The sequence below is a fragment of the Coenobita brevimanus genome, chromosome 78, assembly GCF_032717465.1.
Source record: "Coenobita brevimanus isolate Jiangsu-jjx chromosome 78, ASM3271746v2, whole genome shotgun sequence".
Taxonomy (NCBI): Eukaryota; Metazoa; Arthropoda; class Malacostraca; order Decapoda; family Coenobitidae; genus Coenobita; species Coenobita brevimanus.
The window spans coordinates 31,480,251-31,504,250 of NC_137031.1; the positions used below are offsets into that span (position 1 = coordinate 31,480,251).

Below are 24,000 nucleotides of genomic sequence, written 5' to 3' on the forward strand. Positions count from 1 at the left end.
CAAGAACCACATTGTTCTTCCCAAGCAACCTATCACCTTTTTACGCAAGAATCCTCATCGTCCACATTCCTCCATCCACGACCACCACATAAACTCTTACTCCCAGTGCCGTTTCTTCCAATTCCCTGTCTCACATCCACGTCTCATGTGTATCACCTCCCAACACCTTTTTTCCGCCTCATTATGCAACGTTGCTCATCTTGCATATTCCTCCCACGTTGACTGGCAGCTGAAGTCCACATCTCAGCTACACACACACACACACACACACACACACACACACACACACACACACACACGACGAATGGGTCTGTCTGCTACTTATCGCCAGGGTAGTCTGCGGGGCGAACCTAGACCATAAGTTGTATAGTAGGGCACGGTAAATCTTGGGACTGTCTCGGTCCCCTCAGCTCTCCCTGGTAATAGCGCAGTCAGGGGAAAGATTGGCCAGGTGGAGGTGTAATAAGAGAAGGTTATTACTAATCAGAAATGAAGTCTGAGGGAAATATCAATGAAAATCTTAGTAGCGGAGAACAGGATAGATTTTGGAGCAAAGGAAAGGTTTGCCAGTGAAAGGTGCGATAAGAGAATGTTATCATGAATCAGTATATGTTGTTAAGGGGAAATGATAGCTAAAATATAACTTGAAGAGGAGAACGAGGTAGATCTTAAAGCTTTCTAATAACTTCCAGCTGCAGTAGCGATATTCGGGAAAGAATATACCAGTCAGAGGTGTGATAAAAGAGTGTTATAATTAATTAAGAAAAGGCAGTCCTAGGGAAATAACAGTCTAACACCATGATGTCTCTTTCGTCCCTTCAGGCGATGTTATTATTAGCTCAGGGGAATCTTTTTGACCGGAGGGGGTTAGCTCAAACCTTCGTAAGTTTCTTCAGTACGAGAAATCATTCTGAAGCTGAGTGAAATCGTCTGGAATGACAAAATTGTATTTAAATAAAAGTCATGGCACTATTAGCATTTAGAGACTGGTGACATTTTGAAAAGTTTTTGCTTGCCACTACCAGACGATCTTTGCCCAATTTAGGAGGGATTTTTAGTAGCGAAAAGGCAAAATAAGAGCATATCTAACCCTTCCAGCTCAAAAGGTGTCTCTTTAGCATAATAAATCGTCTGGATATAAGAAGATTAAACTGAAAAAAAAAAAATGCGCTGTGGTGTCGGACTGCAGCGGGCGAAGTGGTAATAGGGCAATCAGGGAGAGGATGTGCCAATCAGAGGCGTAACTGGAGGAAACTGTTACCAATCATAAAAACAATCAGAGGACGAAATGCCGTTCAGGGGAAGGATGTGCTGCTTAGTGGAGTTATCAGAGCATGGCAGAACTGATAAAGAAGGTGTTATCAAAGGAGGATGAAACTGATCAATAAAGCAATCAAAGGAATCAAGTATCTGTTGGAGTTATCATCGCAGGAAGCTATTACGAATCAGAAATGTCTTGCAGGAACGCCATTCTCACTTATAAGTAGGAGCAATGAGCCCTATCAGTAAGGAAAAAAGCTTAGTGAAAGAAAAATAATCTTCGTACGGTTAGCTCTTGACTTGATATATATTTGGCTGTCTTGCTAACTGGTGTGAGCTGTTCCATTTCTTTTCCATTGTAGAGGTCATCATATTAGCCTAAAAAACTGTAGATTTAGTCAAGAAGCTTTTCAGTTATATGTGTTGTGTACTATACCTTATAATTCTCTATAATGTAATTTGTATATTTTTCTTATTGCTAAATAGAGTCCTTACATCATCATGTATAGAGGGTAAAACAATGTTTTAGCAAAATATCACGTACGGGGTAGAAAACTGACATCGATTCCTAGGATATTTTTATCAGGCACAAGAAGCCGAAATATAAGTTCTCGCAAATTTTCTCCCCCCAGATAAAATCAAGAATCTGCCTCCTCCCTTCATTGCCTGTCCTCGTGGTCGGTCATTCACCTGTTCATCTGACCTACCCTAACACGACTCAGACTAACCAAGCGCCTTAAAACCCTAACCGGACTTCTGGCTCCCATCTCGCCTCCTGCCTTGCTTGGGCCCGGACTTTCGTGGGCCAGGGAGACTCCCTACCGTTCTCCCCCTCGCCAGTTCATTTTTTAGCACTGCGCGTTAATACTTCACCGTTGTTTGCCTGTGGTTGATGGGTCTACTCGACCACATAGATCACAGTTACCCAGCAACAGCAATAACGCAGGTACTGAATTGACTTCCGTACTGTTAAAAATGCAAGAGAATATTTAGCCATTATAAGACAGCCATTGCCTTCAGATGATGAAAATTGTCTCCTCCTCCTCCTCCTCCTCCTCCCCCACAGCTTCCCCGTGCCTATGGAGGGCGGATCTCTGTTTACCAAGGTCAAGGTAGGAACGATAAGGTGTTGGTGAGACTACCCCAAGGCCACCACTGATAAGGAGAGAAAGTGGAGATGAAGGGAGGCTTAGGTTAGTTTAGGTTAGGTTGGTTTGAGTTAGGTGGGGTTGGATTAGGTTTGGTTAGTTTAGGTTAGGTTGGGTTGGGTTATGTGGGGGTTGGGTTAGGTTGGGTTAGGTTAATTTAGGTTGGGTTAGGTTATTTTGAGTTAGGTTAGGGTGGGCATGGCTGGGTTGGTTTAGATAAGTTAAGGCTATTTTAGGTTTGTTAGGTTGGGTTTCTCTAGGCTTGGTTTGGTTGGGTTGGGATGAATTAATGTAGATGAGGTCAGTTTAGGTTGAGTTGAACTTAATGGGGTTATGATTGGGTTAGGTTTCTTTGAGTTAGATTAAGTTAGATTTGCCTAGGTAGAGTTGGGATGAGTCGAATTGGGTTAGGCAAGGTTTTGTTAGACTGAGTTAAGTTAGGTGAGGTGAATTTGGCTTAGATTAGCTGAGGCAAGGTTAGATTGGTATTCTCGAGTTCAAAGGGTTAATTCAAGTGAGATTAACTGAGGTGGGATAAGGATAGATTAAGTTTTAAAAGATAAACAAATAAACAGAGAGAGAGAGAGAGAGAGAGAGAGAGAGAAAGAGAGGGTAATTGCCTTGTCCCACGTGATTTAACAGTCTGATGGGATGCCACCCAGTGTTACCAACTCCCTCACACACCCAGCTTCCCTCTCACCACCACGCTGGCAACACTAACACCTAAAGGGCCTGTCACCAAGCAGTCTGTATCCTTCGTAACAAGACATGATCGCTTTTCCACGTTTCTTATGGCATATCTTAAACTAATCTAAGACGCGTTTCACTTTTGTAATTGAATTGTTTGAGTAGGTGAGATAGGTAAAAACAGCTGTTCTTTGATATTGTTTTTTGCATATTATTTGTGTTTTATTAGACATTTTTATTGTTTTCCCTCCGCTGACTGTCTTTAGCAACATACTTAAGCGATAGGAAAGAAGTACTGCATTCGAATAGCTTAACCTAATTAAAACATGCCATGTCTCGAGTAATACTGAACAAACGCAACTCCATCTCATCAACTCAATCCAAAACAAACCGAACCCAACCCAACCCAGTCCACCTCATCTCACACCAGCCCAACCCAGCCCACTTCTTCTCTAGTCAACCCAACACAACCCAACGCAACCACACCAAAGCAAACCAAACCCACCCTATTGCAGCTAAAACCAAATAAAACAAGCCACCAAAACACAATATAGCACAACTCAGCCCAACCCATCCCAACCCAGTTCAATCCAACCCCACCCAACCACCAGGGGATATGAGAGTGCCAAAGTATGATAAAGCCTCCACTCTTTGCGATAATTTCTGACACTCACCTCGGTCAGGACTGAGAGCAGGTCGCGGGGCCGTAGTTTGGCGTAGACGAAGACGTGGTAGGCGGCGCAGACGGCGAGGGCGGTGATGCCGTGTTCTTTAGTCAGCATGGAGAGTGTGGCGGAGACTAGAGCAGCCCCTAGCCAAGCCCTACGACCAACACGCCCTCCTGAAGACACCACGTTTTTTCCTGCCGAAGTATTGGCGCCATTTGAAGCTCCATTTTTCCCGATCGAGGTACTGGTGCCATTTCTCCCACAGCCGCAGTAGCGCATGTAGGAGAGGAGCGCCCCGAGGAAGAATATGGCCGCCCCCACGTCAGCACGGCCAACCACGCCTGCTACGGCCTCTGTGTGGATGGGATGGGCGGCGAAGAGCAGGGGGGCGGCCGTGCGTGCGATTCGTGCGTGGGGCGTGAGTGTACGGGCGAAGACGGCGAAGAGGCCCGTAGCGAGGACGTGCAGGGCCACATTGGTCACGTGGTAGGAGCGTGGGTGGAACTCCGATACCATGTAGTTGAGTCTGGGGAGGCAAAGACGGGGGTTAGGCAAGCAAGGTGAGGCAGGGGAAAGGCAGGGTGAGGTAGGGGAGAAAAGTTTAAAGCAGGGGAAATATGATAAGGCAGTGGGAGGAAGGAAAGAAAGGTAAGGCAGGGAGAAGTTAGAGGGGTAGGAGTGATAGGAGCAGGAGGTAGGGGAGAAGAGGTTAAAACAGGGTAAGGCAGGGTAAAAGATATTACAAGGGTAAGTCAGTAGGAGGAAGGAACGAAGGATGGTAGGGAAATAGTAGAGGCAGGGGAAAAGGACGTGTGGCAGGGAACAGGAGAGGTAGGGAGAATCACCATCATCAGCATCAGCATCAGCATCACCGTCATCAGCATCAACATCCCAACTTTGATTCCGATTGTTATTAATGGGCTACGTAGACGCCAGAAATAAGAAACGGGGAAAGGGATAAAATAAAAACTGAAGAAGTGTCAGTGCAGCCATCAAAATTGCCTGTCCGTATTTCTCATTTATTACTCTGTTAATTTGATTAGACTTTTCTTCTATTTTTATGTGTATGTTCTAATCTCTTTTTTGTCTTAAGGAACCAGTCAAGACGTGGAAATTATTCGTGGGGTTTTGGGAAGTGGAGTAGGTGGAAGAGGAAGGAAAGGTGGATGGGATGGATAGGTAAGCATGTGAGGGGTGATGTATGAGAATGGAGTTACTGAAAGAAGATACAGAAGAGGTGAAGGAGGCAGGAGTTGGCTAAGAATGGAATGGAAGAAGAAGACAAAAGAAAAAGTGATAGGGAAGAGGAAGATTGAGATGAAGGGGGGGGGGTCCTTTCAAAATAGGGACGGAAATACCTGGAGGCAATTTTTTCTGTGGGTTACATTTCACAGGATCGGGCGTCAGGCAATCAACGGACAGATAGATAGGCAGATAGACGTACAATAACTTTTTCCAGGTACTCAATTACATCAATAATAGGACATCAATAATAACATGGGGAATCTCACGTACCTCCATTTTCTTTACAGCTGTCTTAACTGCATGTAATGTTAGCCCAGACTCAACTAAATATCCCAAGTTGCATTTATTCCGTTTGCCCAGAGTCATCAATGGGGCTATCACGGCTATATGATGACGGATAATGTTCCCAGGCCCCGTCATTAACCTGTTATTACTGCTAATTAGTTTGTCATTAGGGTGGATGGGGCCAGGCTGGATTATTTCTCTGTCTGTTTCACGGGGTCGTTCTGTTGTTCCTGGCTTTAGGTTCCTGGTGTGTGTGTGTGTGTGTGTGTGTGTGTGTGTGTGTGTGTGTGTGTGTACCAGTATTGTTCGTACCTGTCTTATTGCTGTTTTTTTACAATGTGTCTGTACCTTCGCTTTTTCATCAGTAACTCCTTCAGTAGATAAGCAAAAATAAAATGAAAACGTCATTGGATTGAAGGGATTAAGAATACGAAAAGAAACATGGTCACCTCTACGATCTAAGCCATTTGTTTAGATCTTGCTCTGGGTTTTTTTATTTTCATTTTTTTTTTGGGGGGTGGAGGGGGACTAGATGAAAACAGTGTGATATTATCCTGTAGGGTACCCACCTGAACGACAGTACGGTGAGGGGACGGTATGACTTGTGTGAGCCGCTGTGGGTGAGTGGAGTACCCCAGAAGTCATCCCACAGCAGCTGCGAGAGGGGCGTGGTGGGCAGGACATCGGGGTTCGTCTTTATGGCGCGGCTGTAGAGGGAGAGAAAAATAGAATAGTTAGTCGTGGCAGATAGATAGATAGATAGATAGATGGGTAGATAAATAAAAAGATGGATACTACGACTTGGTAAATAAAGAGACGAGGGAGAGATCTTGGGTAGCACATCAGGGTTCGTCTTTGTGGTCAGCTGTGGCACAGGAAGAAGTAATATAGTAGAGAGAGAGAGAAAGAGAGAGAGTTCATAGATAGAAAGTTTGTCTTTCTGGTACTTTTGTGGAAAACGATAAATTATAACAGTTATTCATGGTATAGAGGTTACACAGACTGCACAGACCTAGCAATCCCCAAATGTCTTCCATAGGTGAGAAAAAATTCGTGGTTATTGATCGCAGTATACATTTTTTTTTCTTTTTTTTTTAGCCAGTGTAGTTCATCCTGCACCCAAAAGTATCAGGCCCCAATCTAGTCGAACCACACCTATCCTCCACTTCTCATCTCCCCTCCATCATTCACCTCTTCACCATCTCCTCCCTCATCACTATTTTCTCCCTCAGTCACCATTCCATCATTATTCCCTCGACTACTCACCTCTCCAACACATCCTTTCTCCCCACTGCTTCCTTTTTCTCCACCACTGCCTTCCCCTCCACTACCTTCTTCTCCCCCACTAACTCCTCCTCCACCTTTGACCCCAGCCCTTACCTCCCCCTCCATACCCCCTCCCCATACCCTCCCTCCTCGACCTAATAATCCTTATGTGTCCTTCACGGTCTGCCTATCTCCCTTTCCTCTCCCCCTCCCCGTCCCACTCTCCATCCCCCTTCCCTCTCCCCCTCCCCCTTCCCCTTCCCCTTCCCTGCTTCCCATCTCCCTCAAAGTCCCCCTTTCCATCCCACCTCCATCTCCGCCTTCCCTCCTTCTCTTCCCCCTCCCCCAAAAGTCCCTTTCCTTTCCTACCTCTAACTTTCCCTTTCTTTTTTTTTCTCCTTTCTTCCTCCCCTACCTCCCCCCTCTCCTTTTGTCCCTTTCCCCTCCCCCTTCCTCTCATCAGGCCTCTTTCTTTCCTCTTCTGTCCTTCATCATCCCTACTCTTTTTCTCTTAATCTCCCTGGCCACCCATTCCTCTCTTTCTCAGCAATTCATCTGTCTTTTTACCTCCCCATCCATTTCTTTTTTTATCATCCTATCGTTCCTCCTTCTCCTCCTCCTCCTCCTCCTCCTCCTCCGCTTTTCAGTTTTTATCATCATTCATTCATTCACTGGCTTTTTTCGTTTCCTTTTCAGTTCCCTTCCCTCTCCTCTTGTCCTCGTCTCCTCCACACCTCTCTCCCTCCCCCCCTACCCCCTCCCTCTCCCCCTACCCCCCCTCGTCATCTCCCAGGCACCAATTCGTCATCTGATCTGGCCACCTCCTTCGCTTTTTACGGTAATTTGCCTCCCTGCTGCCTCCTCCCCCTGTCCTACTCTCTCTCTCTTTTTTTCTCTCTCCTTCGCACTTTTCTCTCTCTCCTCTCTCGGTTTTCCTGTACCTCTTCTCCTGTGTCACTCTTCTTCCTCCTCCTCTTCTTTCATGATTCCTTCTCTCCTCTTCCTGTCTAATTATGCTTCTTTTTCTTTCTGACTTTTTTTTTCTCTCCTTTTTGTACTTGTCTTATCCTCTCTCTCTCTCTCTCTCTCTCTCTCTCTCTCTCTTTACGATCTGTTTGTGGGATCCATTGTGGTTAGGACATCCCCTCGTCTTTTGTAGTGAAGTACTCAACACAGGCTAGAACTAACTTATTTTCTCTCATTTTCTTCTCGTCTGTTTTTCTCATTTTCTCTATTTTGTCTCTTGTTCTTCTCCCTCGTCTCCTTGTTTCTCTTTTCCTCTATTTCCTCCTCCTCATGTCTCTTATCTTCCTTGTTTTGTTTCTTTCTTCCTTTTTACTGTTATATTTTTCAGTTTTTCGTGTGTCCTCTTCCTTTCTCTTCTTTTTTTCTTCTTCCTCTTAGTCGTCCATTCCTGCCACTCTGGTCTTTCCTTTATTCTTTTATCTATATTCCTTTCCCGTATCTATTCCTATCATTATTTATGTGAAGGAATAGACTTGGTGTGTGTGTGTGTGTGTGTGTGTGTGTGTGTGTGTGTGTGTGTGTGTGTGTGTGTGTGTGTGTGTGTGTGTGTGTGTGTGTGAGAGAGAGAGAGAGAGAGAGAGAGGAGGGGGGAGGGAGGGAGGGAAAAACAGGATGACATTAAGGAAGGGACAAGTGGGTCATAGGAACCCGATTGCTGACGGGTGGTTGATCTGGATGAATGGTATCGGGACAGATATCATGGGAAGGGCCGGGGGGAGGGCTGGAGAGAGAGAGAGAGAGAGAGAGAGAGAGTCTGTTGTGATTGTCCCCTGCTCACAAAATACGATGATTGTTGGTCTACATGCCAACATTTGTCCTCCTGAACTTATTTCCGCACCCTCTACTGTTTCCTTATTCCCCTCCTCCTGAATATTTGGAAAGCCACATAGTTTATTCATTTACTTATTTATTTACTGGGGATTTTGTACTTGTCATTGTCGGGTGTCGCAGTCCTAACTTCCTAATCTATTTCTTGCTTGGTTCACTTCTCACCACTGCTGCTTCTAAATTCTAGTTCAGTCTTTCCCTCGTTTGTCTTTATTATTCACCTGGTTCTCCTCCTACCACTTCTGCTTCTGTTAACACGTTCATTCTTTTTCTTGTATGTCTGTATCTTCTACCTTCTCATCTTAGCACTAATACTTCTAAATTCAATCTCCTTTCCTTCGTTTATCTCTAAGAAAATGACAGACTTCCACAGCGTATTGTTTCTGATTTAGTAATATTCATCTCTCGATAGTGAAGAATGTCGTTAAATATTTACTTATCTGTTGAACATTGATATGATTAAACGTTTACTTATGTACTTTCTCTTTTCTCTTTATTTTCATTCTTTCTTGGTTCTCCTTCTCTCTCTTCTCAACTTCTCGCTTTCCTCTCTCTCTCTCTCTCTCTCTCTCTCTCTCTCTCTCTCTCTCTCTCTCTCCCTCCCTCCCTCCCTGTCCCCTAACCCCTACCCTGGCCCATCCAACACCCTTTATGACCGCCCTCTTGTACTCCTCTTATCAGGAATCAAACTTGTCTCGTCCCCTCTCTCCACTCCCAATCCCGACGTCCCCCTACCTCGCTTCTGACGTCGCTCCCGGCCTGGTGACGTCGTGTTGGGTACTTGTCGTCGAGGGGTTAACGAGTGTGAGGGAGCGACAAGTTACTGTGGGAGTTAGGAGTTTTAATGGGACGGGATGATGACTGTGTTGTATCTGATGTCTTTTATGGGACCCGGTGGCGTAGTGGTTAGCCCCTCAGCCTAAAAACCAGAAGGACCTGAGTTTGATTTTTAGCTAGTCTGACTCAAGGACGGACTTTTTTCCCCTTTTTCCTTTTTCACCCTCCAGTATAATTGCGGACTTGGATGTAACGTCGACTGTTTGGGGTCGTGTTTTTAGGGATGATATGAGGCTTTGTAGAATAGGATTATCGGCCTTATTGACCCTCGTGCAATCGATCGGCGTTATTCTAAGCTTTGTTCTTACTTATGTTGCATCTGCTTTCTTTTTTCCCAGATGGTTATTACGCAACCTGTTTCACCTGACTGATTTTTCCTCTCTCTCTCTCTCTCTCTCTCTCTCTCTCTCTCTCTCTCTCTCTCTTCCCATATTGTGACAGCCAAAACACCACCACTCATATTCCCCCCTTCTCACCGCACCGCTAGGGTACAAACACCCGTCTGTTCACCTCTCTCTTCCATGTCTGTTATTCTCCTTTTTCAGTAGGTTATGTCTCCACCTCCTCTTTCTCTCTTCCTGTATCATTTATCGTCACCTACTGTCACATTCTCTCTGATGTTTTAGTTGCCTTTATCTGCTATCATTTCTTATCGCTCCTGTAATCTGTACTCCAGCCTCCTCTCTTCGCTTCGTCTCCTCCATATTTTGGTAGCTAAAGAGACCACCACTGTCTTTTTGCCCTTTCTGTGCTTCTTTCTCCAAAATTCTCTTCATCCCTCTCTATCACAGCTTTCCTCCATCCACCCTCTCCCTCTCTCCACTGTGCAAACATCTCCACTTCCCTCTGTCATAGCTCTCCTGCCCCTCTGCTTCTCTCCATCCTCCTCTCCCTCTTCCCATCCTCCTCTCCCTCTCTCCCTAATATTCAAGCAAGGCCATTGTGACAGCTACAGACACCACCACCACGCTTATTCCTCTCGCCTCTCACTGCCACTTGGGTACAAATTCGCGTCTCTTAAAAAAAAAAAAAAGCAATGAATTCCACCCACGGCCTTCCCTGGTATGCAAGAACAAGGTCGGGACGAGGTACAGTAGAGGAGGGCGCTTGATCCACATTGCGCACAGAGACATGAGGAGGTGGACGTAGCGAAGACCTTTGAGTACGAGGACGAGATGCAGCGAAGATCATTGAGTATGAGGAAGTGGAAGTAGCGAAGACTTTTAAGTGTGGAGATGTAGAAGTAGCGAAGACCTTTTTGTATGAGGACGTGGAAGTGGCGAAGACCTCTGCGTATGGAGACGTGGAAGTAACGAAGACCTCTGCGTATGGGGACGTGGAAGTAGCGAAGACCTTTGCGTATGGGGACGTGGAAGTAGCGAAGACCTCTGCGTATGGGGACGTGGAAGTAACGAAGACCTTTGCGTATGGGGACGTGGAAGTAACGAAGACCTTTGCGTATGGGGACGTGGAAGTAGCGAAGAGCCTGAGGTATGATTTTCTCTTTAAGTGGGTCCTTAATAAGTTTCGCAAGTGGCTTTAAGTGTCTCCTAATATAATTCTTGCCACCGTCAGACGGATTAGGAGACAACCTCAAGACTCACATTTCGCAGGCAGAGACATGAAAACGATGAAGTTAGTCAGCGAAGAGATATGAGTCTTCTTTCAGGTTTAGTGGTTCATTTTCGTTGGGTGTAATAGTTCTCCCTTCATGCTTTCTCTTTCCCTGTTTCCTGGACCCTATGTCGCCCCATTCTTAGGTGGGAAAAAGAGGTTAGGACGATGATGACTGTGATGATGAATTGTGTGTGTGTGTGTGTGTGTGTGTGTGTGTGTGTGTGTGTGTGTGTGTGTGTGTGTGTGTGTGTGTGCTTAGTAGTCAGAATATTTTGTTGTAATGTAGCGAGTGTTTGTATTTTTATGTGTTTCTTTGCAAGATTTAGGATACTGAGACATTAATTGATTGTGTTTTCGTGGTCTGACTTATTTACGAGATATTTGTGTTATTTGGGGATATTCTGTTTAATTATTTGTTGGATATTTAAGGATGTTGGTCAGGTAAATTCTCAGTCATTTCATTGGTTAATTTCTAAACATTATTTTGAGACCAGCAACAAGTAACTTCTCCTCTGAAGCTGCCACACTCGGGAAATGTATCCAGCCAAATATATTCCTTTTTAAATGAGTAAAATCCAAGCAGTTGTTAATATTGTGAGGCCAGGCTTATGTGAAGGGTGAACTCGGTGGACTGTAGGCTTAAGTTCCCTTTCTCCTGCAGCCACCATCCTTCTTTCGGGGAATAGGGAAGTATTTTATGGACATCAGCGTAGCCAGGCATTAAACTCACTTAGTTTTACCTGTGAAACTAAAGACTGGGTTCCTTTCCACTACATGTTTAATAGAATGGCCATATTGTGCTGTACTTTCTGGCATTATCCTTTGAATCTTGGACAAAGAGTACACACACACACACACACACACACACACACACACACACACACACACACACACACACACACACACACACACACACACACACACACACACACACACACACACACACACACACACACACACACACACACACACACCATGGTCATTGAATTTTACCGTGAACAATAGCAAAGAAAGTAAAACAAAATAATTGAAATGGGATTAAAATAAGCAGACAGTATATTGTTGAAAGAGTACAGTAAGAACAAACGACAGCCGTGAATTAGAGAAGAGAGAGAGAAAGAGAGAGAGAGAGAGAGAGAGAGAGAGAGAGAATTACCAAGCACCACTCACCTTAGCACACAGTAAACTTAACCATCTTTGGCTCTCCTACCTCCCCCCTCACACCCCTCCCCTAACTCCCTCCCTCCATCCAAGCTCACAAAACCATCAGTTTCTCTCTCTCTCTCTCTCTCTCTCTCTCTCTCAGCTGAATGAAATCGTCTGGCTCAGCAAAAATAAAGAGGACAGGACCATACGAAAGTTAACAGCCTCAGTATTATCACATTGAGGTATTGTAATCACTATGCGAAGTAAAATCATCTGTCTTTACCTGGATAAAATATTAAGGAAAAGTGAGAGAGAGTAAAGGAGGTTAATCATTCTCCATTTTCTTCCTCTCTTCCTCTCTTTTCTTTTTTATCTCTCCTCTTCCTACATTCCTTCTTTATATTCCTCCTTTCTTCTCCTTCCCTGATCTCCCGTTCTTCCTTTTTCTTGTCTTCCTTTTCCTTTGCGGTCCCTTCCCTCCTTTAGTCATCTCAGTTTCTTTCCTCTCCATTTCTTGACTGTCCATTTCTGTAGCTTTGTGGGCCGTACGAGAGAGGGAGAGAGAGTCTGAGAGATGCTCCGTGTCGTAGCGGTAGTGGTGGTGTGTGTGGTGGAGAGTGAAATTGGTGGAGGTGTTAGTGGTGGAGGGACGGAGAGTCGAATTAACTCCTTCACTCTAGGGACATTATTTTTATTCTTAGCACCTCCAGACGATTTTACTGGGCTTAGGAGAGACCTCTGAACTGGAGGGGTTAGATATAGCCTTCATTAGCTCTCTCACCAAGAGGTTTTTCCCTAAGCTGAATAAAATCGTCTGAGCTGAAGGGGAGATTTGTTGGTTCCCGGGTTGATGGTGGCTGTGGTGAAGATGAGGGATAGAGGGTTAGTTTGATGGAGAGAGAGAGAGAGAGAGAGAGAGAGAGAGAGAGAGAGAGAGAGAGAGAGAGAGAGAGATGGAAGTATCAGTGGGGAAAGTGTTGTTGTTGGTTGGGGGAGAGTGAAATTGGTGGAGGTATGGGTGGTGGAGTATAGTTATGGTGGAGATAGCCTGGGGTAGACGAGAGATGCAGTGGTGGAGATTGATGGAGAAAGAGCCTCTAAATAAAGAAGGAATGAGATGTGGAGGAATGATGGAGAGATGCTTAAGTGGTGGAGGAAGTTTGGAAGAATGAGAAAAACATGGAGAGGAAATGGTATGGATTTTAATAAGAGGTGCGGGAAGGGTGGATTAATAAGGGGTGGAGGAATGATGGAGAAATTGATGAGAGATTGAAGAATGATGGAGAAATGAATAGGAGGTGAAGAAGGAATGATGGAGGTAAGTCATGAAGAACTCTATCAATGAAGAAACAATGCAGTGGTGGAGAAATGATGATGATGATGATGATGATGATGATGATGATGAAGGGTAGATAGTGATGAAGAAATGATTGATGGTGATGGGGAATGATACTGTGGTGAAGTAATAGTGTTGGAGGAATGATTTAGGGCGGTGTTGGAGAGGCTTGGTGGTAGAGTTGAAGGACAGATATATTGTGTTGGAGGAATGGCTGACAGTTGTTGGAGGAATGATGAAGGGATGTTGGAGAGGCTTGATGGTAGTGATGGAGGAACGGTAGATAATTGTGGAGAAACGTAGACAGTGTTAGAAGGAAGATAGACGGTACTTGAGAATGATAGCTAGTGTTGGAGGATGGATATTGTTGGAGGAAAGATAGATAATGCTGGAGGAACGGTAGGCAGTGTTGGAGATGAGGTAGACTGTTGGAGGAATGACGGAGGGTAGTGTTGGAGGAATGATGGGGGTAGTGTTGGAGAGGCTTGGTGGTGTGCGAGCCTCAGCCCCCGGGAGACTGTCAGGCCAGTGTTCATGCCTGATTTCCCCCTAAACTCTCACCCCCTCCTCTCTATCCCCCTCCCTTTATCCCCCTCTCCTATCTCCCCATCACCCCTACCCCTCTATACCCCTCTTCCTATCCCCCTCTCTCCTGACCTCCCCAGTATCTATCCTCATCCCCATACCCTTATTTCCTTATACCCCTCTTGCTCTCCCCACCTTCCTTTACCCCCTTTTTATCCCCCCTGTTCCCCTCCTCTGTTCTCCCTCCCCCCTCCTCTTGTTCTCCTTCTCCTCTCCTCCTGTTCCTTTCCTCTATCCCCCTCATCCCTCCTACTCCTCCCTCACTACGCTTTCTCCTACCCCTATCATCTCATCCCCTTCCGTCTCTTTCTCTCTGTCCATTTCCTATCCCTCATTCATCCCTGCTGTCTCCTTTCTTTCACCTTATCCTGCCCCTCTTCCTTATTCCCCTCTTTTTTGCCCTCCCTCTCCTCCTCCATCATCCCTCTCTCTCCTGCCTCCTTTTTTTTTCTCTCTTCTAGTCTTTCCTCATCCCTCTTCCCCCTTTCTCTCCCAGTCCTCCTCTCCCCCTGTCTTTCCCTCTGTCTCGTTTTTAGCTTTCCTCCTTCCGCTCTCTCTCTCTCTCTCTCTCTCTCTCTCTCTCTCTCTCTCCACTTTTATAGCTTCATCTCCCTCCTCCTCCCCTCACCCCCGCTTCTCCCTCCCTCTCCTCTCTACTCCTCCTCTTCCCCTCCCCCTCCTCCCTTCTGCCTATTCCCCCATCTACACTTCTACCGTGTACTGTCCCCCTCCCTCCTTCCACTATCTCTTACTCTTCCTACTTTTATCATCTCCTTCCTCCCCCCTTCTTTCTCCCTCCCTTTCCCTTCCCTTCTACCTTTTCTCCTGCCCCTTCTCTTCCCCTCCTTTTTTTCTACTCTTCCTCTACCTTCACCTTCCCTCCCCCTCCCCACTTCCCTATCCCTCTTCCCCTCCCCTCCTCCTTCCCTTTCCTCGCTACCACTATCCCATCCCCCTCCCCTCCCCTCCCACTTAACTTCGACCTCTTCTCGCTAAGTTACACTCACCCTCAACCCACACCCACCCACCCAATCCCCCCATCCCCCTCTCATTCCCTCGTCTCTGTAGTTCATTCACTTTAAACTGGCAGAGATTTTCGTCCTTTCGCAGCCTATTTCACGTAGCCCAGTGTCAGGAAAGGATAATACTGCGACCCTGCATCCTTCCACACAGCACTTCTTCGTGATTAGCACAATATTCTAGTGTTAATCTCATGCTGGGTGGAGAGATGCTATTTTAACACCCAGATTAATTGAATAGGGTATAGTTACAGACGGAATTCCCCTTTCCTTCCCCTCTCTTTCCCCCTCCCCCTCCCCCTCCCGTTCCCCCCTTTTCCCTAAACCCCCATCTCTTCCCCTACCTCTCCCCCATATCTCCCTTTCTCATCCCTCCATATTCTCTCTCGCTTGCTTTACCCATTTTTCTATTTCTATTCCCATTCGCTGTGCCCTTCCTTCTTCCTCCCTTTCTCTCCTCTTCCTTTAATCCATTTCTACGATTTTCCTTCCTCTTTCTTCTTTTTCTCCTCCTCTGTCCGTTTCCTCTTTCCTCCTTTCAATCTTTCCCCTCTCTTCCTCTCCTCTCCCCTCCCCTCCCTTCCTCTTTCTACCCATCTTTTCTCTCTCTTTTTCTCTATCCCATCTCGTCCTCTTGCCTTTCCATATCCTCACCCTCTCATCCCCCCTTACAATTCCCCCTCCCTTTCTTCCCTTCTCCCTCCCCTATCCTCCCTCACTTTCCCTTCCCCTTCTACCCTTCCCCCTCTCCCCTCTTCCTTTCCCCTCCCTGTTTCTTTGCCCCTCTACAATTAAAGAGAGAGTTGGAGTAAATGCATTAAATGATAAGGGATTGTTTTAAGGGATTATTTTAAGGGATTGTTTTAGGGATTGTTCTTAGGGATTGTTTTAAGGGATTGTTTTAGGAGATATTTTTAAGGATTGTTTTAAGGGATTGTTTTAAGGGATTGTTTTAGAAAGCAGAGGAAGCAGCAAGAGAGCTACTGATATTTTCCGGGCCATCCAAGTCTCTCCGAATCTCCCACATTATCTCTCTCTATCTCCCTCCATCTCTCCACCTCTCCCCAGTCGCTCTTGATCTCTGCATCTCTCTTCAGTCTCTCTGCATCTCTCCTTCCTAGCCGCGTGGTAAAGTATGGTCGTTTGCAAGCGTCGTATCAGTCTCTTTCGCTGTCTCTCTTTCTCTCTTGCAATATCCCCTCCAAGTCGCTCTCCACCTCTCTTCCATCTCTCCAGTCTCTCTGCATATCTCCTCTCCAGCCCCATGGTAAGTTTCCTGTCTCTGTACCCGCTCCAAGTCTCTCCACGTCTCTCCTCCATCTCTCCAGTGTCTCTCAGTCTCTCCTCCATCTCTCCACCTCTCCTCCATCTCTCCACCTCTCCTCCATCTCTCCAACTTCTCTCCTCCATCTCTCCAGTGTCTCTCCACCTCTCCTCCATCTCTCAGCTTCTCTCCTCCATCTCTCCACCTCTCCTCCATCTCTCCAACTTCTCTCCTCCATCTCTCCACCTCTCCTCCATCTCTCCAGCTTCTCTCCTCCATCTCTCCTCCATCTCTCCAGCTTCTCTCCTCCATCTCTCCACCTCTTCACCATCTCTCCACCTCTCCTCCATCTCTCCACCTCTCCTCCATCTCTCCAGTCTCTCTGCATCTCTCCTCCCCAGCCGCGTGGTAAATTATGGCCGTGTGCAGGCGTCGTATCGCATTATCCGGCGTCTCTTCACCGACTTTGTTTTACACTCCTAGAAGCGATCCCACCTCTCACAGTGTTTAAAAATATTCCTCTTACCTGCTGACTCCCTCCCCTCCCCACCCCCCTCCCCCATCTCCCCCCTCCCCTGCTGGATTGGGGAGGTGGAGAAAGAGAGGAAGAGGAGGGGGAAGAGAGGAAGGAGAGAGGGGAAAGGGGGAAGAGGGTGGTGGGGACTGGACAGGGAGAAGATGATTTGAGAACGAGGGGATGGTATTTGGAAGTGAGGGATGGGAAGGGATGCTTGGGGAGTTTAGGAGTGGGGAGAGGAGGTGAGGGAGGGGGAGGGGCAGAGGAGGAGGGATGGAGTGAAGGAGTTGGGGAGGTGAGGGAGAAGGAGGTGGAGAGTGGAAGGGGAAGGATGGAGGAGGCGAAGGATTGGGAGTAGGATGATAAGGAGTGGAAAATAAGAGGAGAGGGGAGTGGTGGAGGGAAGGCAGATTTACGAGAGGGAGAATGGGATTGAGAGGGAAAGTGAGAGGGGAAGAAGAGTGGGAGGAGGAGAGAGCTCTGAAAAGGAGGAAGGGATTGGACTTATATGGGCTAGGGAGAGGTTATCTGAGAGAGAGAGAGAGAGAGAGAGAGAGAGAGAGAGAGAGAGAGAGAGAGAGAGAGAATATAGGGACTGGTTGGACTGGGGCCTTTCACGTGCGATTTGTTCTAGTGTTAGTCAAGACAAGCTTCTCTCTCTCTCTCTCTCTCTCTCTCTCTCTCTCTCTCTCTCTCTCTCTCTTATTATCACTTATTATTGCTCACTCTAATGTTCTCCCTCACATCTCCGTTATAAGCTAGTGCGACTCATACAGTTTTCCTCCTCCTCCTCCTCCTCCTCCTCCTTCTCCTCCTCTTCCTCTCCCTTCTAATCCTTCTTCTCTTCCTTCTCCTTTTCCCTCAGTCTTACCTTTCTCTCCTTCCTTTCCTCTTCCTTCTGTCTTCCACCCAGAGAGATAGAGATTGAGAGGAGTGGAGATGAGAAAGAAAAAGAAAGGGAAAGTGTCTATGAAGGGATGATGGAGAGAGAGAGAGAGAGAGAGAGAGAGACAGACAGACAGACAGACAGACAGACAGACGAACAGAGTAATTGTAAGTAGCACCTCTTCCCAAGCGATTTAGATTTGCGTAGTACACCTTACCCCCTTCACCAAGATGACTTATTTTTCATTCTGTTATGGCTACCACCCGACGATTTTATTCATCCTTGGAGAGACTTTTCGAACTGGAGGGGTTAGATACAGCCTTCATTAACCCCTTCACTACTAGAGGTTTGTCCTAAGCTGAAGAAAATCGTCTGGTTATGGGAAGAAAAAATGAAGGAAATATGTGATGCGATTGATGGGATTGAAGGAAATGAGGCATAAAAGAGAAAGAAAGGAAATGGAAAGGATGGAGGAAGAAAGGGATGGAAGAAGGGAAGGCAAAGAAAAATGGAGAAAGCAGCTGGTGAAAAGTGTAAGATGGAGTATGACAGGAATGGAAGGAGAGGAGGAGGAAAGAACAGAGGAAGAGAAAGACAGAAAGAGAGAAGGAGGGGAAAAAGGGAAGGTGGAGGAGGAGAGGAATGAAAGGAGAAGAGGGAAACGGGAAGGATGAATGGAATGACAGGAAGAGGGAAAGGGAAAGGACAGAGAAAGAGAAAGACAGAAGGAAAGAAGGAGGGAGAAGGGAAGGATGAAGGAAAAAAGGTACAGGGAAAAAAGAAGGGAAAAGGGAAAACAGAGGAAGAGAGGGATGGAAGAAGAGAAGGCAAAGAAAGTGGAGAAGGTTAGTACGGTAGCAGGTGTTGACATAATAACAGGTGACAGCACGGATCAGGTAACTCACTCCTCCACGCAAGCAGTCACGCACGCACACTCACACTGGGAACAAGCACAAACACACACACACACACACACACACACACACACACACACACACACACACACACACACACACACACACACACACACACACACACACACACCTTCCCCCCACCCCATCCCATTCCCTTGCCTCCCACAGACCTAACCACACACCTTCCACAATATCAGTCATGCAGGCGGACATTCAAGCACCCACATCCATCAGCAGGCAGTCATGCACGCTGTTATTGCCATTCACCATGCACAGGCAGCCAGTATGCAGGGATGGACGAATGGCCCTATTTATATGTCTCATTCTTCAACTACTGTGACACATTATTATTCATTCTCCTCTGCTAACATGATACATTATTATTCACTCTGTTCTTTCTTTAACTACCTTGACAATTTTTTTTCATTCTGCTCATGCTACTGTGTGGTGATCTAACTTAGCCTTTTTGTGCATACGAATTTTTATTGTTACTTCCTTTCGTCATGTATATTCAGGTGAATTACATGAATGGATGATTATCAGAGGATTTATGAATTTATATATACCTGTCCTCTCTCCCCTTCACACCATATTTCTCTCTCTCTCTCTCTCTCTCTCTCTCTCTCTCTCCCTCTCTCCCCTATCCTTTTCCAAGTCCCTCCCGGCCTCCTTCAGTATCCTTCACAATCGTTCCTCCCTTTTTTTTCCCCTCCGTGTTCCGTCTTTCCTTCTTTTTTGTTCTCCCTTTCCCTCCCTTTCTCTCTCCCTCTCTCTCTCCCTCCCCATCTCTCTCTCCCTCCCTCCCTTCATTTTTTTTCTTGTACTCTATGCCCTCCCTCTTCCTCGCTGCATTCTCAATCCTTCTTCCTTTCTCCCTCTTTTTCTCTTCCTTTCCTCCCTCAGGTTTTCACATTCCTTTTTCCTCACTCTCTCTCTTTCTGTCTCTCTCTTTTCTCTCCCTTCTCTTTCTTCCGCCATAGTTTTTCTTCCTTTACCCATCACTCTTCCTTCCTCTCTTCCCCTTCCCACTACCTATTTCCCACCCATTTTGCCTCTTACCTTAGTGCATCCCCCTCTCCCTCTCTTCCTTTCCTTCTCCCTCCCTCTCCCTCCTCCCTCCTCTTTCTTCCTCCCCCTCCCTCCTCCTCCCTCTCCCTCTCCCCTTTCCCTCCCCCTCCCTCCTTCTTCTCTCTTGTATTACCTTCACAGCCTCATTATTTTCTCGGGCCCGTCCCTAATTGCCATCTTTACCCTTAGTGTGACTGGCATCGATATCATTATTGTCACACCCTCGCACTCACCTCCAAGCCGCCTAGCCACGAGCAAGAGCGGGAGAGGGAGACCGAGGACGATAAGGTGCGGGAGATAAAGATAAAGTATGCATGCGGTGAGTGGAAGGAGAGGGAGACCGAGAGCGAGGTGGTACGATAAGAGTGCGAGAGGATGGATGACCAGGAGAGGAGAGGGAGACCGAGGACGAAAAGTGGTGAGAGATAAAGACCGAGAAGGGGGTGGATATATATATATATATATATATATATATATATATATATATATATATATATATATGGGGGAGAGGAGAGGGAGACCGAGGAAGGCAAGCTGGTGTGTTGCAGGGTGGTAGGTAGGTAGGTAAGTAGGTATGTATGTAAGTAGGCAATGAGAGAGGTTGGTAGTTTACTCAGTGGAAAAATTTAACAATAATCAACATAACTAAGCGTTGTTCTAAACCAGCCCCTTCATTACGAGAGGTCTTGCCTACGGTCATCTGATCAGCAGCTACCATGAAAGAAAAAATTATATTATCGTACTGAAAGGGTAATGCAGATGGGAAGCTTTGTACATTTTATTATTATTATTATTACTATTATTATTATTATTATTATTATTATTATTATTATTATTATTATTATTATCATTATTTTTATTATTACAGTAAGTCCTCGTTGTGTGTTAGGGATGTGTTCTGAAAATAGCGAATGGATTTTTTTTTATTACTTTTGAGCACCACAAAAAAGGCGGAATAAACTAAAACAAAAATAAATGCTTGACATATCGCGAGACGGGCACGCCAACCACCCAGCCACCGTGTAGCCTAAGCGGGACTGGTCAGAACCCGGGTAATATCAGGACATAATATTACGAGCTGGGAGCCATAATTCCTGCCTAAGTACTGATGTTTGGCTAATTTGTGACGGCTTATTATGATGACTTTTACTCCTTGATAATAAAAGTTGCACAGACTTAACCCCTGAGCAATTGCAAGCAGGTACAGTGGGTCGCAAAAGTCATGTCTCCCTGATGAAGGTTGCACCGAGTAACTGAAGGAGCTACGTCCGTCCACAAAAGTCTTAGCTCCGCGATAATGAATGTTGCAGGAAATAAACCTCAGCAATTGCATGGAAGTACAGCCGTCCACAAAAGTCTTAGCTTCTTGATAATAAATGCTGCACGAATGAAATCAAGTGGAATTGCAAGGAGCTACAGTCGTCCACAAAAATCTCATCTCCCCGAAGATAAAGGTTGCTAGAAATAGAACGTGCCTAAGCCAGTCTCACCTTAAAAAATCTTACCACCCACTGGAGAGAATTGACAAGTACAAGCGGTGGAGTACCAAGGGAAACATCTTGAACCCGGCTGTACACATAAATTATCCCAAATCCTAATCCTAAGAGAGTGAGCACAGTCCCCGCATTTAAGCATTCAGTTTCTCTATACTTGCAATACCGGTTATAAATTTATGCAAATCAATCAGGGGGCTGTTTTGGTGTGTTGTGGTGTCTGTGTGTGTGTGTGGGAAGCTTGTGTGTTTGTGTGTGTGGGGGGGAGGGTTTGGGAGGTTTTGTGTGTGTGTGTGTGTGTGTGTGTGTGTGTGTGTGTGTGTGTGTGTGTGTGTGTATGTGTATGTGTGTGTGTGTGCTATGCTGTGTAGTTATGGTGTGCTTTTTTATGGTATGTGGTTATTCATGTATTTTTGGAGTATGTTATATTGTGGTGCATATTTGCCTTATAGTATGTTGCTGTGGAATATATGGTTGCATTATGGTATGTAGTTGTGGTATGTGATGTGTGGCAGATTTGTTTTGTATGGTTGCAATGTGCTTTTATGGTATGTGATGTGTGGCAATATTGTTTTGTGTGGCTGCAATATACTGTTGTGATATGGTGTGGTATGGTATGTGATGTTTGTATTATGTTATGTGGCTATGGTATGTGATGTCTGGTTGCATTATGGTATGTGGCTGTGGTTTGTGATGTATGGTTATAGTAAGTAGCTATGGTATGTGTGGTAGAAATCCTCACCACCACAAACACCACCAATACACCAGCAAACAAAGCCTATCACACACTAAGGAATCCAGGTAGCAAACTTGCCCACTACTTTTTATACACCTTGAACTTGATATTTTTACCTTCTTTATTTGTTTACCTTGCCGTTCACCTAGAAGTCCCTCACACCTAGATCACCTTCACCTAGCCTTGGAACCTGAAAATTCTAGAGCCTGTGTGTGTCCTTTTAAAGATGGAAATGGGACAGGTAAACACACCCAATCTAGCCGTACACCTAGTAGGATTATTTTCATACTTGAGAGAGAGAGAGAGAGAGAGAGAGAGAGAGAGAGAGAGAGAATATGAGATGAGTAGAGAAATTACAAGACGATATAATAAAGAAACTGGGAGAGAGAAAATAAGATGCAAAATATACGACGTTACGAGAGAGAGAGAGAGAGAGAGAGAGAGAGAGAGAGAGAGAGAGAGAGAAAGAGAGAGAGTGAGAGAGAGAGTTCGTCAGTGGTCTCGGCGTCATAAACTATTGTTGATGGTGGGTCTTGGGGCTGGACTCCGCCATAATGAAGACTTTGCCGAACATGCTAGACGCTCCGGAGCCTTCACTGCCCCAAGGCCCCGGGGAAGATGGCCGCCACGATCTTGTAAACAAATGATAATCGACGCCGGAATAATATCACTGCGGCAGGACGATAGCGGATTCGAATTAAGACGACCGGAGTAAAGCCGGGAGCTGATGAGTTACGAATATGAGGTTGTGGAGAGAGAGAGAGAGAGAGAGAGAGAGAGAGAGAGAGAGAGAGAGAATATGAAATGAATTGTAGAGAAATTACAAGACGAAATAATAAAGAAAATGGGAGAGAGAAAATAAGATGCAAAATACGCGAAGTTACGAGAGAGAGAGAGAGAGAGAGAGAGAGAGAGAGAGAGAGAGAGAGCATAGAACTGGGAACGGGAAAGGATCCGAGGAAGTATAACCGACTGATCTAATTTACCATCATCATTTAGTCTTTTTTTTTTTTTCCCCTATGTAAGGAAATATTCAGAAACAAAATATCACTGCGGAAGGATTCAGGGGATTCGAATCAAGGTCCAGCGGGTAGGTGAGGGTGGGGGAGGAGTGAGGGGGGGGAAGGAGTGTGGGGGAGGCAGCAGTCAGGGTGGGCAGAGCGAGGGAGTGTGAGAGACGTCATATACTGGACAACTGCATCACACACACACACACACACACACACACACACACACACACACACCTTTAGAATCGTTTAGTGTCCCCTGCTCTATTTCTGGTGTTCCCTTTCATCCCTGCACGCCTTTCCCTCCCACCTCCCCTTTCCTCTCTCTCCCTTCCCTTCTCCCTCCCATTGTGTCCTCTTGGGTCTTCTCCTCTTCCCTCTATTTTTCTCCCTTTTCCTCATTTCCACTCCCTTTCCCTCAACTCCCTTCCCCACCCCTATCCATCCTCCCTCACCACGGTCTTCTCTTGCCGTCCCCTCTCTTCCGTCCTTCCATCCCTACCAACCTACCTACCTACCTTCGTTCGTTCGTTCCTCGCTTCCTTCCTTCCTTCCTTCCTCCTTCATTCAAATGCCAATTAACTATCTCCAACAGCCTTATTTATAATCAGAACAATTTCAAGACATCTTCAGAGTAACTTCCAAATACCTTCTTCCTTGCCTTGCTTCCCCTGTTTCTTTGGACCTCACCTGAGTCGTTCACAGTTACCTGGGGAAGAAAAAGAAAACTTAATTATTTTGTGATTCTCTCTCTCTCTCTCTCTCTCTCTCTATTATTATTATTATTATTATTATTTTTATTATTATTATTATTATCAGCGTGAGAACAAAATGATACAATTGAGAAACAAGCAAAAAAAAAAAAAAAAATTGCCACAAAGTTTTTTTCCCTAATGTTTTACGTGAGAAAAAAGAAAGAATGAAACACACACTAACGTAAATCATCATCATCACCATCATCATCATCATCGTTATCATCATCATCATCGTCATTTCCTCACTGCTACGTAGAGTCCAGCTAATGTTACTGAAAGAGACTTGGAAATAGGAATTAAAACTGAGGTGTAGTACGAACATTCTGGGTTGAGTTCCTCCTCCTCCTCCTCCTCCTCTCCATCACCACCCTCTCCTTCTCTTCCTCCCTCCTTTCCTCCTTCCCTCC

General features: G+C 45.7%; 1 protein-coding gene across 2 annotated transcripts in view; it reads right to left on the bottom strand.

Annotated features, from left to right (window-relative positions):
* The window catches only part of Tmtc2 (Transmembrane O-mannosyltransferase targeting cadherins 2), a 234,853-nt gene that overhangs the window by 79,113 nt on the left and 131,740 nt on the right, over positions 1-24,000 (bottom strand). For both annotated transcript variants that reach the window (XM_080279301.1, XM_080279300.1), the window contains exons 2-3: positions 5,863-6,000; positions 3,770-4,289 (exon numbers count right to left, since the gene is read on the bottom strand). In XM_080279301.1, the coding sequence (XP_080135427.1) occupies positions 3,770-4,289; positions 5,863-6,000 (658 nt within the window). The remainder of the gene's footprint in view (positions 1-3,769; positions 4,290-5,862; positions 6,001-24,000) is intronic.